The sequence below is a fragment of the Eurytemora carolleeae genome, unplaced genomic scaffold (assembly GCF_000591075.1).
Source record: "Eurytemora carolleeae unplaced genomic scaffold, Eaff_2.0 scaffold663, whole genome shotgun sequence".
NCBI classification, from domain to species: domain Eukaryota; kingdom Metazoa; phylum Arthropoda; class Copepoda; order Calanoida; family Temoridae; genus Eurytemora; species Eurytemora carolleeae.
In genome coordinates, this window is record NW_019396570.1 from 61206 (window position 1) to 78737 (window position 17532).

Consider the following 17532-nt stretch of genomic DNA (forward strand, 5'->3'; position numbering starts at 1 on the left):
CCATTGGAAAATTTAAAACAAGTCTCCAATTTTCGAAAACTGACTACTTTTTTTACTTTGGTCTCTGCATATACGCAGACATTTGCTCATTTTTAAATCGCGGAAATTTTCTCGCTTCTTTTTTGATCAAATTTGCCTAATTATAATTATTTGAGACTATCGTATTTCAGGAATGCTGAGATGTATGAACAGAATACTAAACCTGCCTACTCCTCTAAAACTATTTGCCATGAGATGATCTGGAATTGAACCCTGAGATTTGATAGCGTCAATCTTTCTTTTTCTGACCTTACTGTTCTTTTATTCATAATTCCCAAGATTTTACTCGTTTCTTTAAAAACGTTTTAATTGTATGTATCTTAAGTGTTTCTAGACTGAAATATATAGAATCTTTAAGTATTTAAAGCTTCAAATAAAAACATTTTAATATTTTTCAGGATCTCACTACATGACGTTTTATGCAAAACCTTGCAGCAATTTTCAGTAGATAAATCCTAACTGAAAAAATTGAACTTTTTAGTATATACAAAGGATGAGGACATTAGAGATGACTGTACATCTACTTTATTTTTAGTATATACAAAGGATGAGATATTAGAGATGACTGTACATCGACTTTATTTTTAGTATATACAAAGGATGAGACATGACTGTACATCGACTTTATTTTTAGTATATACAAAGGTTACGCACGCTACGCTCTGGATTGTTTAGTTAAGGTTTTGTAATTATTGTTACGTACGCTACGTTCTGGAGTTGTTACTAAAAGGGAATGGAAGCGTATTTTCTCCATGCNTACATCTACCTTATTTCCTTATATTTCCGATTTTTTTCAAACTGGTTTCTCTCGTTGCCGTGTCAATAAATATGCCATTAAAAGGCAATATTCAAGGCAGAAGATTTAATTTAACCTTGTAATCGTCATATTTAATGGTTTCAGGTCGTCTTTTTAGTCTCATCATTAGTGGAAAACCCTGTGAGTAAATATTGTCAAAACATTGATCGACATCTTTTTAATTCTCAGATTTCATGGAAACACTTCCAGTAGCAAAATTATTGTGTTACAGCTGACCATGCACCCTAGGAATATGTAAATGCGATATTGCACATTGAACCTGTCAAATTTAGGGATCCCTGCACCCTGCTCTACTACATTACAACGCTTGATGAAATACGGTTTTCGTATTTCCACAATCTACATGGGATGCAAATATTCTAAATTAAACATCGTGTTCAATTTTAAAATTTTAATTCTTTAATGCCTGGCCAGACGAAAGTTAAGGGTATCGTTGTGAATAGTCTTATCAATATATTGAAGGTATCTTGATTAGGCCTTTAAACAATAGCAGCAAGTTAATTGAATGATCTCCAAAACCTCTACACAGCTTAGATCATGTCCTCTACTCGTTAAATGCTTTAACTTCATTTTAAAATATTCTAAAAATTAAAGAATTCCATTTCCTGTAAATAACAAAATATTATTTCACTAGGAGCTTTTTCCTAAAGAATGTCATTGGAATATACAGGTGTCTCACGAAATATGACAGTTTGTGAATAGCTTTTATTGTTTTCTTCCATATACTGTATTAGACATAAAAAACGTTTTTTGCAGTTTATTTCGTAAACAAATCTTTCAACTGAAATAAATTTGACTGTTAAATCAATTGTTTTTAAATATGACTGTCATTAATTTTTTTTATTATTATTATCCAACTCATCCAACAACTTAGCAAATTAAGAAAGAAGACATATTAAACTATTCACCATGTGTCTAGTTTCGTGGGACACCCTTTATTAAAATGCAAAATGGCATATTGACATAAAACGGAAACCATAAAGTATTACTCGCTGAATCACCGTGATTCAAGGTTTGCTCAGATTTCATGATAGCTTCTTATCTTCACAGTTCAAATAAAAAGAACTGAGCTCAACACGTCTGAATAACCTTAGAACGTTTAATGGGACAATTTTATATAATTTATATTGAGAATGACGAGAAGACTTCATGCCAAATGTATTCGTTTTCTATAACTAACAATAACTATTGGTCAAAAGTGGAAATTTACAAAATTAAAGAATCTTCGACGGTTATCATTGTAAATAAAATTTTATTATTCTAAAAAGTGGGATTGGGTATAATTGAATTTAAGATATGTAAGATGTTCACTAGTATGAGTCTGAAAAATTACCCCTGGAATATGCTGAGAAAATGGCAAGATATTCATAAGAAATGCTTGACCATGGTTCTGGAGAAAATATTGTTCCCAATATATTCTCAGGAATTGGTTTTGAAGAATCTTGTTCCCCATATATTCTCAGGAATTGGTTATGAAGAATCTTGTTCCCCATATATTCTCAGGAATTGGTTATGAAGAATCTTGTTCCCAATATATTCTCAGGAATTGGTTATGAAGAATCCTGTTCCCAATATATTCTCAGGAATTGGTTTTGAAGAATCTTTTTCCCAATATATTCTCAGAAATTGGTTTTAAAGAATCCTGTTTCCAATATATTCTCAGGAATTGGTTATGAAGAATCTTGTTCCCAATATATTCTCAGGAATTGGTTTTGAAGAATCTTGTTCCCAATATATTCTCAAGAATTGGGTGTGAAGAATCTTGTTAAAAATATATTCTCAGGAATTGGTTTTGAAGAATCTGTTTCCAATATATTCTCACGAATTGGTTATGAAGAATCTTGTTCCCAATATATTCTTAGGAATTGGTTTTGAGGAATCTTGTTCCCAATATATTCTCAAGAATTGGGTTTGAAGAATCTTGTTACAAATATATTCTCAGGAAATGGTTTTGAAGAATCTTGTTCCCAATATATTCTCAAGAAATGGTTTCTTAAGAATCTTGTTACAAATATATTCTCAGGAATTGGTTATGAAGAATCTTGTTACAAATATATTCTCAGGAATTGGTTTTGAAGAATCCTGTTCCCAATATATTCTCAGGAATTTGTTATGAAGAATCTTGTTCCCAATATATTCTCAAGAATTGGTTATGAAGAATCTTTCTCTGGAAATAAACTGTGAATTTCCCACAAAGAATGAGAATAAGAGAATGTCCCCTGTAAATTCTGGGAGTTTCTCAAATCTCAATAGAGAATCTATCTCAGGAGATTATATCGAGAACATCTCCGAATTAGGTCGACGTTTCCACTGAAGTTTCTAGTACCCTGGGATCGAGAATTTCTTAAAAGTCTTCGAGTCGTTACTGAACTCGACTTTTTTGGGCGACTTTAAAGTCTTAAATATTGAATATATCTCCTATCAATCGTTTATATGCAAAGACTTTAGACAATATTTTTTGGAAAGCTCGTAAGATAAAGACTATAAGACTTTATCAAAACTTCAATATCAAAGAACTTCTAAATTCTCATGTTTATTGGTACCATCTTAAAAAAACCAAGGCGATGAACCATATTTAAGAAATCATGATACTCCCTTCTCTGATCCTGATTAACTCCGGTTCTAGAGATAATTAATAATATTTAAATGGATTCCGATTCCAAATATTTTCATTCGTGAACACGATAGAGGAATGTTAAAATATACTGAGCGTATACGCACATTTATATTATGTATATAAGTATATACGTACGCTTCTACGCTTATGAACCCCCCAAGTTTGACGCAGTTAATATTGGGCGCTCAAACAATACACACTGTTACGCAACTAGGTGACTGAACGTAACCGTGAGAAGTTTATACAATGAGATTAATTTTATCTTATCTGTGATCAAATGTGCTAAAAATTAACAGAAGTAAAGGAACAAGTAAGATTTTTATTTTTATTACAGAGACTGGGTCAACGAAATTTTAATTAAACTTAATTTTTGTGGTGTTGGGTCAGTTCTCTTAAAGATTATTTAATTTTAGATAGGACATTTCATTGAAAGAGCATTTCATAGAAACGACATAAGACATTCCATAGATGGGACATATCAATGAGTTTGAGCCGGGTCTCAACTACACAAACCTGGTTTCAATTGTGCGCCGGCTTAAATCTTGAAACATTTAAGACACTTTTATGTGGAACCAACCATATTTAAGCCGCGCGTCTCAAATTTAAACCGCGGGTCAAATTTTTTTTTATTCAGCCTCAGGTTTTTTTTCTTCATATTTTTGCTTTAAACTAAAAATCTATATTTTTGTTGTTTTTTTTATATTTATTTTCTAAACTATATGTTCCCATGCAGTTGTAAACTTGTTTCTCAATTCACCAAATTTTTCAGTATTTCACTCTTAAACTATATTAAGGTGTTTCTAGAGTTTTAGGTCGTCATAAAGTTTCATTCTTAGTGGGAAACCCTGGATAGATTCAAAATAAATAACAGAGATAAAAGTTATCGATAAAATGTTATTCCTGAGTTTCCATTGATTCTATTTTGTTTGAGAGTATTGAAGGGACAGTCGCTTCGTTGTCATTTTAAGTAACCCTCAAGTTAGAGAGGACTGTGTACCCGATTTAAAAAGGTACCTTTAAAACTTTAAAAAATATTGTTGTATTTATAACTGAAAAAGTGTTGAATTCTGAAAATTTCTGCAGTAGGAATGTTTAAGTTATTTTTGTAGAGAAACCACAATTAAATTAGTTTCCAAAAAGAGATAGAAACAAGATATCTAACGAATACTTGCACACATAAAGCATTGTCAATCGGACATTGCAACCTATAATTGGAGGGCACTTGAAATTACATCTACAGTCCTTTTTAACAGAAATATGAAGAAAAAATTTAACGTCGTATATTTAGATAATGATGGAAGATATACCCTTGATGAGAAGGTTTCAGTCCTGCCTAAATCTTCATCTTACAAAAACCCTTGTTATTCATCAACAGGTATAATATAATTCAGGGGACGCAAGTTCAAAATCGTACTTATGTTCAAAATAATAATCAACGTTTTTGTGTCGTCCTGGTCAAACTATTTTCAACAATTAAAAAAACATGACGGAACTCCAATTATACTTTATATAATTTCTTTTATAAAATTTAGAGAGAAAAATCCTTAGTTATTGATAAAAACTGCGGTTTGGAACTTTCTTCCCCTGAAATTATTTATTGCACTTTGTATATATATTCGCAGGAAATCTCACCAATCCCTTTTCTTGAAAAACAAAAACAAAAAACAATTTTCAAACAAGAAAAATATAAAACAGCTTTTTACCAAATGCTTTCATTTCGTTAAATTGTAAGACGAAAACCCCATGTAATACAATTTAAGGGTCATCTGGTTTTTAATGGAAAACTTTTCAAAAAACAAAGGTATTCAAAAGGTGTCATTATTTATAAAACTGGACAAAATTTTCTTACTTTTGGAAATAATAAGTATCAAAATAATTATCCAACCAACAGAACGAAACATTTAAGCAATCTCTACTTTTTACTATCCACGGACCATGAATATATATTTAGAGATGTTTTTAAACGTTCTCTTACATGATTCAGAGGGTTTGGATGTAAACGTTTATGAAGGTTCGTGTAGCGTGAATTATCATTCACTTACAGGATATTTTAAAGCGGGAATACCAAAAAAATACAGGTTAGCGTCCAATGATGCTATTAAATCAACAATAACAAAATCGACAAACATGTGCTGTAAACTCTATTTGATAAAACTCATCATGTTATTTTCATGTTTATTGGGACACCTGGTATACAAGAAAACTCATCATGTTATTTTCATGTTTATTGGGACACCTGTTATACAAGATTTAGAACTTCCTTGATACTATCAAATTTTCAAATTTTATCATCAATTGTTCTTTTTCTAAACCAAGGTTTGTTTTTGTATCAAGTACTATACGCGTTTTCTCAGAACTTATTTTACCAGAAATTATCTCGTTTATTTACGTAGTTACATCCAGAAAACTGCCAAATATATGTCGTCTTTCTTCTTCACTAAACTCAAGAAATTTCGCAAAAGATTTGTTTAATTTGCAGTTTACAACTTATATCTCTAAACATGTTTTTTTTTAAATAGTTTAGTTGCGAATTACAAAATACTTTAAAAAAAGACGAAGAATTTACCTGTTTCCTGGTTCTCACTGTATACAAAATAGAATAGCAAAAGGACGATATGTTTATCATGGTTAGTCAAATGTCCAGTGTGGTCAGTAGGTAATCACTTTGAACCAAATTTTCAACCTTAAAATTCAGATCTTAAACGTGATTCATATTTAAACGTTTCTTTCAGTGATACATTGCAAATGTTCAAGAAGATAAGAGCATAATTCTAGTTCTAATACATTTCGCGTGATAAATGCACTACGTACTTTTTTTACATGTAATTTCTTTCTATTAATCTATAAAATATCTTCACCATTTAATATTACTTTTGTTTAACATCATACATACACGTCAACACATCAATTTAGATTTATGCTTTTGCTTGCTTACATATATTAAACAACTCAAGCAGGCTTTCACGCAAACATTGACTAGTATTTTGCCAATTACTCATTTTAAACTAAAACTATAAGCAAGAGTGTTGCATTTTTTTTAATGTATATGTCTAAGGCTACGAAAATGTATAAGTTGGTGAGGCAGCCGTAGCGGCACTTTAAAGTTCAGGCAGTCTGAATATTTGCTGAGTAACTTTCAGAGTTGTCTAAATCTCAGTGAATTATTCATCTGTACCTAATCCCGACCCGATTTTTCCTTCAAAATTCAAAAGCCATGATTGAAATATTAGCAACAGCTTTTGTGGAGAATCTTTAAATTAATAAACCTTGAATTGAAAAAAACAAACCCAAAAACGACCCCTCACCCCTACAAACATGGCCGTATATGCGTGTACGTATCCTTGATGTGTTTATTATGTAATTATACATAATGGATTTGACATGTCAATCATCTCCAAAAATATATGTCTGTCTGAATATTATCCCTGCATGGAGCCCGGTATTATCTATGTAAAGATCTTTGTGTCCGAATCCTGGCAACCGTCTTAATCCATGATTGGCTCTGCCCCATCCTTTTCATCCGTGTTTTTTAAACTCTTGGAGTATGTAATGGTTTTGAAGATACAAAGAGAAAATTAACCTTGCAAATACGACATTCATTAAAATAAAGAAGATTTTTTGTTTTTTTTTAAATCACTCAAACTCTATTTTTATCGATCATATTTACATATAAATGTAAAAAACATTGATATTTAAAACTTAACAGTTCAGCAGAGTTCATAATTCATAATTCATACAAAGATATAAGAATAAGAAAATTAGAGTTTCCTTTATCTCTTTGTGAATTATTTGACTAAACTACTCCTAGACTTTAGTTTTAAACCCGGCATTTGGTTCATTTTATTCACATGACCTCCTGTACACTCCTAACCTTGATCTTCCTCACAGTTCCTTATTAATCCTAGGAATTAATGTAGAATAGTTGGTTTCTACAATATATACAATATTGTTTCATAGTGTATATTTCCTTGGTGTACAGTTCCTCTGTGTATAGTTCCTTGGTGTATACAGTTCCTCGGTGTATAGTTCCTTGGTGTATACAGTTCCTAGGTGTATAGTTCCTTGGTGTATACAGTTCCTCGGTGTATAGTTCCTTGGTGTACAGTTCTCGGTGTATAGTTCCTTGGTGTACAGTTCCTCGGTGTATAGTTCCTTGGTGTACAGTTCCTCGGTGTATAGTTCCTTGGTGTATACAGTTCCTCGGTGTATAGTTCCTTGGTGTATACAGTTCCTCGGTGTATAGTTCCTTGGTGTACAGTTCCTCAGTGTATAGTTCGTTACTTATTAATCCTAGGAAATAATGTAGAATAGTTGGTTTCTACAATATATACAATATTGTTCCATAATGTATAGTTCCTTGGTGTACAGTTCCTCGGTGTATAGTTCGTTCCTTATTAATTCTAGGAATTGGTGTAGAAAAGTTGGAACAAGCTGGTTTCTATATTATATTCAATATTGTTTCATAGTGTATAGTTTATTCCTTATTAATTCTAAGAATTGATGTAGAAAAGTTGGAACAAGCTGATTTCTATATTATATACAATATTGTTTCTTGGGATTCCTGAGGCCGACTTTAAAGAATTTGAGCCGCGGCTTAAATTTAAGCAAATAATGTTGATTCCACTTAAAATTACATCCAATTTTTCAAGATTAAGGCCGGCGCTCAATTGAAACCGGTTTTTTTGCAGGATTTGAGCCGCGGCTTAAATTCATTAAATTCGGACACTGTTCCATTGAATTTTGTTCCTAAGAAGTAATTGTTAGATACATGTTTTGTTGGAAGATTTTAACTTCTTGTGGTTTGTTGCTGTTGCTATTTCCTCGAGTTCTTATTTTCTCAGCGTGTATAGAGAACAGATCCTCTTGACTTGATTTTAAGTTCCTATAGTGAAACTATTCGCTTTATAAAAACATCAAATACCATAAGATTGTAATATGTCAATTCCACCTAATCCATAGTTTTACAGTTTTATACAGTTAAAAATAGAACGTATTTCACATGCTTTATAAGCTCAAACCATTTCTCTCGTTTTTTACATATATACAAATTTGTATGTCGAGGTTTCTAGGTTTATTGGTTGCATGTATGTTATATGTATTGTATAGTTTCTCATAAAGATATTTTTGGGTAGATTTAGACTTTAAGAGAGGCTAATGACAGTCCTTACTATTGGGCGAACCACTAATATTAATCATTATGATAATAATAATAAAATTTAACGATCTAATTATCTGAAGCACATATGATTAAGCTACGGAAGACCAGGATATTAAATGAAAGGAATGATCAATATAATATAGAATAATAACTCAAACCCCCGCGACCGGAAGTAGGAGTTGTATACACCGGATGAAGAACTAACTTGTGGAAGTGAGAAGGGTGAAGGATTACACTAAAGGTGGGAGGAAGGTGCTGGAATTTTAGTTTAAAGATTAATTTAAGGAGATCAAGAAGATAGGACTCTCACGTTGCAATTGGACACTTAAGTTTAAATAGGACGCTCAAGTTTAAATAGGACGCTTAAGTTTCAAAAGGACGCTCAATTTTCCTTAGGACGCTCAAGTTTCATGAATAGGACACCCAAGTTAATATGACTCTCAAGTTGCAATTGGGCGCTTAAGTTTAAATAGTACGCTCAATTTTCAGTAGGACGCTTAAGTTTGAATAGGACGCTCAATTGAAAGAGGTTGATTAAGTTTCAAAATGACGCTTAAATCGCAATATGAAGCTTAAGTTGCAATAGGACGCTCAAGTTGCAATAGTATGCTCAAGTCAATAGGACAATCAAGTTGCAATAGGACACTTAAGTTGCGAAAGGACGCTTAAGTTGCAATAGGATGCTTAAGTTGCGATAGGACGCTTAAGTTGTAGTAGGACGCTTAAGTCAATAGGACTGTTAAGTTGCAATAAGACGCTTAAGATGCAATAGGATGAATAAGTTGCGATAGGACGCTTAAGTTGCAGTAAGAACGCTTAAATCAATAGGACTGTTAAGTTGCCATAAGACGCTTCTGTCAGTAATAAAGAAGAAAACAGGGTGTGCAAAGACGAAAATGAAAGAAGAAGAGAATTCTGGAATTTAAAATAAGAAATAAAAGCAGAACAAATGAATGAATTTAAGAAAAATTGTTATGAAAACAACAATAGAGGGAAGAACCCAATATTATTTGAACTAGGGAAGGAAATGAATTTTAAGTTTCAAATCTTCCACCAAATATCTTGAATTTTATTCTGAAATAAATGGCAGTTGAACTGAGAATGTAGTATTGTGGATCGAGACATGATTCATTTGAGACAAATAAAACGTTTTAATAATGTATAATTAATGAGTTTGAGCGCAAAGTTGACGTTAATTTGGGTTGTTACGTTTTGAGAATCGATTTTTTAAAGTATTAAATTATTAAATAACGACGACGAAAAATGTATCAAAAATTCTACAGTACACTAATTTGATGTTTAGGAACATATTTCTCAATAGAAATTTGTCAATAAATCAATGTTTAAATCAATCATTTCTTTTTCATTATTAGATTGAATTTCTTTTTCTTTACGAATTTGTTCGCAGATTTCTGAAAATTCTTCAAATGTCGTCTTTTCAATGACAATTCCAGAAAATCTACAGAAAATGTGTGTGGACAGTGAGACATTACAGAAACTAATAACTGAATAAGATTACTTATTTCGATGATAAGAGTTAATTCTTATTTCCTCTACCTGTTCCTGAACAACTAATTAGATTACTGTAGAATTTTTTGTTACATTTTTTGTGGTCGTTATTCATTAATTTTTTGAAAATCGATTCTCAAAACGTAACCAACCAAATGGATGATTTCGAAAATCGACTTTGTTCTCAAACTCAGTGATTATTCATCATTAAAATTTTTAATATGTACCAAATGAATCTCCATAATACTACATTCTCAGTTCAACTAATATACATTGCCGGTCACTCCCTTTAAATCGAAATAAACATTCAACGTAAGTTCTTAAGCAATTACTCAGTACGTATAGTAGTATACAGTATACACAGTCAAGTTTTGTCTCATAAAAGGCTTACAAATTATCTAAAAAATATTGTCTTACCATGCGAGTTAAATTTTCTACATTGTTCCTATAGATAGAAATTATGTCATTCTTATTTAAAATCCACAATTCGCAACGGTACCATTGATTTAATCAATAAAATGGAAGATATATCGTCGGTTTTCTAACTAGAAATCACAATTCAAAATAACTATAAAAAATAATCAAATGGATTCTATCTTGGTTGGACAAATATTTAAAGAGTATTGTTCATAAAGGTACATATGCTACACGTATATACGGTCCCTTTAATGGATAAATATGGGCTCTAAAATGAAGGCGCGCTGACCTCTAATTTACAATGAAGACGTCTAAAAATTGTTCAATCAATACTTATGATAATGGGCAGTGTTATACGTCATCAATTGTAAACCTTCCTTCCCCTTGGCATTTTATAAGTTTAACCCTGAAAATGAGGAAACATGAAGTCATTAGCATTAGTCGAAGAGGAATTAGAAAAGAGAGGGATTGATTTTATTTCAAGGTTTACGCTAGGGGCGACTAGTTAGAAGATAAACTGCAGCTAAATTCAATATTTTATGCTCAGATAAACAAATATTCAAAATTTGTTCAGAGCCCCGTTCCAATTTCAATATATTGGTCTAAACAGAGGAACAAGAAAAAGTAAAAAAAATAACGTTTTTTTTTTGATTTTTTAAATCATTTTTTTTCTCAATCTCCTCGGACTCGGAGTTCACGACCGGCCTCCCCCTAGTTCATTTTTTAGTTATGACCCAAGATTATTTCTTTTGTTTCCTGTCCCACCGTAGGTCAAAGACGTGATAAACAATTTAATAACAATTTGATTTGCCTGGGTATTCCAGTTCAAAAACGAAAAGATAAGATTCAGCACTTAAATTTAGATTTATCTTTAAAAACACCAGAAAAACTTGAAATGAAAAATTCTTTATATTTGTATTCTTTGTATAGATTTACAAAAACTAAAATGTTTAAATGCCATGAAAATCTATTTCTCAATAAATGTCTTTTATTATAGGTTTGCAAAATTGTGCAATTAGGCCTGGCTTAATGAGAAGCTTTTAGCAATAATTAAAGTAACTACCTGTAATGAGAAATAGGTTAATTAGCTGTGTTTTCGGTAACCTTTGATTTTTCTAATTTAGTTTTTCTAATTTAGTTTTTTAATTTAGTTTATCTAATTTAGTTTTCTAATTTAGCTTATCTAATTTAGTTTTCTAATTTAGTTTTTCTAATTTAGTTTATCTAATTTAGTTTATCTAATTTAGTTCATCTAATTTAGTTTTCTAATTTAGTTTATCTAATTTAGTTTTTCTAATTTAGTTTATCTAATTTAGTTTATCTAATTTAGTTCATCTAATTTAGTTTTCTAATTTAGTTTATCTAATTTAGTTTATCTAATTTAGTTTATCTAATTTAGTTTATCTAATTTAGTTTATCTAATTTAGTTTTCTAATTTAGTTTTTCTGATTTAGTTTTTCTAATTTAGTTTTCTAATTTAGTTTATCTAATTTAGTTTTTCTAATTTAGTTTATCTAATTTAGTTTTTCTAATTTAGTTTATCTAATTTAGTTTTTCTAATTTAGTTTATCTAATTTAGTTTTTCTAATTTAGTTTATCTAATTTAGTTTTCTAATTTAGTTTATCTAATTTAGTTTTTCTAATTTAGTTTATCTAATTTAGTTTTTCTAATTTAGTTTATCTAATTTAGTTTTCTAATTTAGTTTATCTAATTTAGTTTTTCTAATTTAGTTTATCTAATTTAGTTTTTCTAATTTAGTTTATCTAATTTAGTTTTTCTAATTTATTTTTCTAATTTAATTTATCTAATTTAGTTTTCTAATTTAGTTTATCTAATTTAGTTTTTCTAATTTAGTTTATCTAATTTAGTTTTTCTAATTTAGTTTATCTAATTTAGTTTTCTAATTTAGTTTTTTCAATTTAGTTTATCTAATTTAGTTTATCTAATTTAGTTTATCTAATTTAGCTTTTCTAATTCTCTAAGACTTGCCAAGATAGAAATAATTCTTCTTAGAAATCCTTGAAATTATCAGAACATTTTTTTATAATGATGAATTTGTACTAAAATTTGTGTTTTTTTTCTTTTTTAAATTGCCTTGCAGATTTATTCTCATTCTCATGTACTGATCCAATAATATAGAAGAACATACATCAGTACAAGCTCATTCTCATGTACTGATCCAATAATATAGAAGAAAAGATCAACATTATTCTTGTATAGACAAGTCATCCCCTCGTACATAATAATCTCACTGTTTGCCTTATGCGTTTTACCGAACAAATTCTTCTTAAATTTGTTCTGTTCCTGTGGAGTACTCAGAACTGAGCTGTCATAATATTTTGCAAGAATTCTTGTACCGTTGTTATCAAGAATCAGAACCGCCTTGAAAGTTTCTAGCGCAGGCTCTAAATGCATGGCCTCCAAACCCATCTTCTCTCTCTTAGAAGTGAATCAAGCGTAAATTAGCTTGGTCGATTTTTAAAATCTTGATCATCAATAAACCTTCCCTGGGGTCATGTGAGGTCCCACAGTAAATTTGGGTCCAATTGGTTCAGCCGTTTTGACTTTTATTGGATACAAACAAACAGACAAACAAGCAAAGTAAATATATAGATTTCAACCAAGATGATTTAAATTATACTTTATTGGATAAATATTGGAAGGGGACCAACGCTAAATAGTTACAAAGATTCTTCTTTTTTACCTTTATACTTTATTCTAATTCTTCCAATAAAAAAACATGAAACCAAATATTTTTTTATGGTTTAAGATTAAATATCTATCTATTTCTAATATTTAGGAAGATGAGAATTGGGAGAAAGATCCAAGTCGTCGTCTTCTATCCAACTCATCCAGGTAAACCCTCCTGTTAAACTAAATGCTTACAAGAATCCCTTAAATTTCAATTAATTTCAAATTTCTTTTTATATTCTCCGTTCAATACATTTAAATAAACCCTTTTCCATTATATTTTTTTTGAAGCTTGAAACACCAAAGTTTTGTCATTAACTAAGGATAAAATTAAGCAATTCATAGTCGGCAATAAAAGTCAAAAATCCTAATTGCAGTTTTTGTCAATTTTATATGTTGTCTTCACGCTTGCATCTTTGCCTCCAACTCTGATTTTCTTATCCATATATCTTTGTAACACAATGTTTTAGACCCTAGAAATTTTCAACTACAAATTCTGTTACACGATTAGGTTGCAAAGATATCGAAATTAGAAAACTTGAGCTGTGGCAAATACTTAATTCCTTTATAGATAAATTGAGTTGAGTAGATTAACCATATGGCTAATTAAATTACTGGTTAAAGGTTGAAGAAGTAGTTTAACTAGCTATAACTAATTCAACAATTCATTCAAAAATACCCACCTAAAATATTAAGAATTATCTCTATGTTTAGGGGTAAGAGCCTGAGCGAGGTTAAAATGTACATTGGGCCAGACAGCCTACATATGAGCCAGGGTAAACCCAGTAATAAATCTGGAATATCATCTGTAGAATCAACATTAAACAAGCTTAAACACCCACTTCAGGTAAACTCTTATATTTTCTTAGATTCCAAAAGAATTGAGTCTTTGCCACAAACTTAAATTGTCCTATCCCTATAACTTTGCAACCCAATGTGGTTGATTTTTAATATTTTAAACTATGAATCCCGTTAGATCAAATAATCAAAGTTTAAAATATCAAAGGTCTACACGATCCAGTTGCAGATAAATAGGGTTTTTTAGCAAATTTGAGTTGGTGCCAAAAACTCAGTTCCTTTGTAATTTTGTTGCAAAAAGATTTCTATCACATGAAAAAAAAACATTTCTAATTCTAATATTATAATTCTAACAACTATAGCTTTGTAATATTATTTGCTATCAATAGAAGGAGCTTTTTACGTAATTTGAGGTTATCCCCTCTTTTAAAGAATTATAAGGCCTGCGATTCACAGTTTTACCTCTCTCACCTTTCTCTGGGTAAAAATGAAGAAAAACGTTGTTTTTCCATTTTAAATAGTCGAATTCTGACACTTTCCTTTTTTTCTCTAAAGCATAAAACTACTCTAATAGAGAACTATAATTGAAAGTTATTAAGTTTCATAAATGATAAACATGGACAACTTCATTATTTTTATATCAAACAGACAAGAAGTGGTAAATCAGGCCTCAAACAAATAAAAAAAGGTCACGTCGACTGTTCCTTTAAAGAAACAAATAATTCAAACCTTGGTATTTAAGAGCTCCGGAGAGAGAAGTAAAAAGATAGAATCAACCGATCTCGTGAACGTCAGAAGATTGGATGAAATTGAACCAATGAGAATAAATAGGATAGACAATACTGAAACAATGAGGACCATTAGGATTGACAACTCACCGCCAATAAGAAATATCAGGAGTGAGAATTCAGATCATGGACAACGAATTGGTGATGAAGGACAAATGCGGATAAGAAGGAAGGATGGAGATGAACATATGAGGATGAGAAGGATGGCTGGAGATGAACCTATGAGAGTGCGAAGGATGGAAGTTGCAGAGCATTGCAAACATATTCCTTCCTATGTAAAGCAGGTAATCCAATAATAAAAGTAAAAGGGTGTTTTTCTCATGTTATTTTCTAATTCCAAAAATGTTGCAGGGTACCGGGGGGTGCTTCAGCTTGACGCACTTCTTTAAGAAACAAAAATTTAATAGTTATTTTATATTTTAAACTTAGATTATTCAATTTAACATTACTCATAGTTTTAAACATCTAATGACTCCGAAAAAGGGTTGCAAAGATATAGGGATGAAAAAATCTCAGTTTGTGGCAATAACTCAATTCTTTTAATTTACAAAATTTACGTTTTTGTGAAGGTGATAATGAGAGAAGAAGAAGGATCTAACCTGAATCTACCTTCTACTGCAAGGTATACAATATTCTCATGGTTAATGTTTTAATTGTTTTCTTACACAAATAGTTCCATGTTGTCTGGATTTGTTTGTTGTTGGTCTTTGAATACATAAAGCGTACATACTTACTAATATATAAACATAGAGAATAGAATATATAGAGAGGAATTTACTAGAAAAAAGTGTAAAACGGCCATTTTGTTGTACTGTTTCCATACTGCAGGTGTACTTCACATATTTATGCTATATAACCTGTTGGGCCCTGGAATATCATTTTATAGAAAATCTAAAATTATTGTTAAAAGAAAACCAAATTATGAAATAGGCTGGTTTCATAATTGACCAATGATCATTTCACATAGACTCTATGCCTTCCACTGTACAAACGATGATTTTCCGTTATAAATATAAATCAAATGATGTTTTTATTCACCTAATTCATTACAAAGTTTATTTAACAGCTTTAAAAATTTCGAAATTGAAATGAATAGTCTAGGGAACATACTGTATTTATGTACTCTACTGCATATAATTTGTGAACATTTACATGATTTGTACACTTTGAACTCCCTTTCAGGCTGAAAGGGACTGAAAAAATTCATACCGAGAGATTCTTTTAATTCCTCTCTATATATTCTATTCTCTATGTATATAAATGGTTCCCTGCAGCTGTTGTCGGGATTTTTTATTGATTTTTTTTGTTTATCTGTAAAAGAGAAGAAATCATCCAACCTTCGGATTATCTCATTTAAAGAGTTTTATGTCGTCGTTTAATCCTCATCCTTTGTAGAAAATCCTGTATTAAAAATTTAAAAATTGTCACACGGATTTTTTGTTTTAGTAACAATGCAAAAAAAACTAGTTTAAAATTATAAATGTATATCATGTTGGTTAAACTTTTTAAAAAAAGGACTCGCTAAGTTTGTCAATAAAAAATATTAAAATATTGTTTTCTGTTCAAAGAGAAAAAAGACGACTTTCTCGTCATCGTTTCTTGGTCTTAAATAAATGATCATTAAAAAAGTTGACATTTTTTAATGTTTAATTAAAAAGAAAGCTTTTTAGAATTATAATCTTAAAAATTTTCCTCCCTTTTTCCACAAGTTATGAAAGTTATGGAAGAAGACATTTGGTAAAAAATCATGACTTTAATTTGCAGAGAAATGAGAGAACTATTGGATACATTACGAAGACGAGACCCCAGAGTGATCAACAAAATGGATTTCAGAAGAAAACTTGAAATCGTTCAAACCCTGTAGATGTTTCTTTACTCTATATACAGATAACTCTGAAATAGGAAGACGACTTTTATAATCAAGTTTTAACTAAACATTAATTGTGGAGAGAGACAAGGTTCACTAAATCAGTGATCTAATAAGTGTCTAGTGAAAGTATTTGTTTCGTAACAACATCAAATATACTTCAGTATTGCCATAATGTCGTCTTCCTCTTCCATTGCTATCTGGTTAGCACTGAAAGAAATTATTTTAATCCCAATTTGGAGTTTTTTCAATAAATACCTTTGCTGGTTTCAAACGTCTCCTTAAAGAGGTTTCACGAACATATTGTTCATATGTTTTTAGAGATTGAGGTTCACTAGCTACATTAAAGCTTTTGAAGCAAAAGAGACATATAACTATGACAGTCAGTGTTGTATATAGATATACATTGAATATTAATTGTGTTCGATACTGTTCAATACTGTTCAATACTGCTCAATACTGTTCAATATACTGTTCAATACTGTTCAATACTGTTCAATACTGTTCAATGCTGTTAAATAATGATCAATACTGTTCAATACTGTTCAAGCAAATTTAAAATGAAATTTAAGCATCTTATAAATAGTTTATTTCGCCTTTTACATCCTAATTCAAAACTGAATGTTTTGTTTTTGATATAATGTTGACAATGATAATTATTCTATTTTTATAATTTCATAATTCGTTTTTATAATATTGTATATAGATATGATCAAATAATAATAATAAAATAATCCTAATCATATTTTGTTAGTAAAATATTAATTTTTACATTTTATAATACTATAAACTTAATAGAAACCCATGTATAAAGAACTGAATAAAGGCAA

The 17532-nt window shown here is 30.3% G+C and overlaps 2 protein-coding genes across 2 annotated transcripts in view; both read left to right on the forward strand.

Moving 5' to 3' along the window:
* The window catches only part of LOC111705667 (uncharacterized), a 2375-nt gene extending 1976 nt beyond the window's left edge, over window positions 1-399 (forward strand). Inside the window, exon 5 of the mRNA XM_023478290.1 lies at window positions 171-399. Within this exon, the coding sequence (XP_023334058.1) occupies window positions 171-249 (79 nt within the window). The 3' untranslated portion in view covers window positions 250-399. The remainder of the gene's footprint in view (window positions 1-170) is intronic.
* A 3260-nt stretch (window positions 400-3659) lies between these two features.
* Window positions 3660-16972, forward strand: LOC111705660 (uncharacterized). Its single transcript, XM_023478282.1, has 7 exons — window positions 3660-3783; window positions 4762-4848; window positions 13359-13414; window positions 13964-14096; window positions 14790-15119; window positions 15405-15457; window positions 16600-16972. The coding sequence occupies exons 2-7, from the start codon at window positions 4765-4767 to the stop codon at window positions 16697-16699; spliced, it is 756 nt and encodes a 251-aa protein (XP_023334050.1). The 5' UTR covers window positions 3660-3783; window positions 4762-4764; the 3' UTR covers window positions 16700-16972.
* Window positions 16973-17532: the final 560 nt, after the last annotated feature.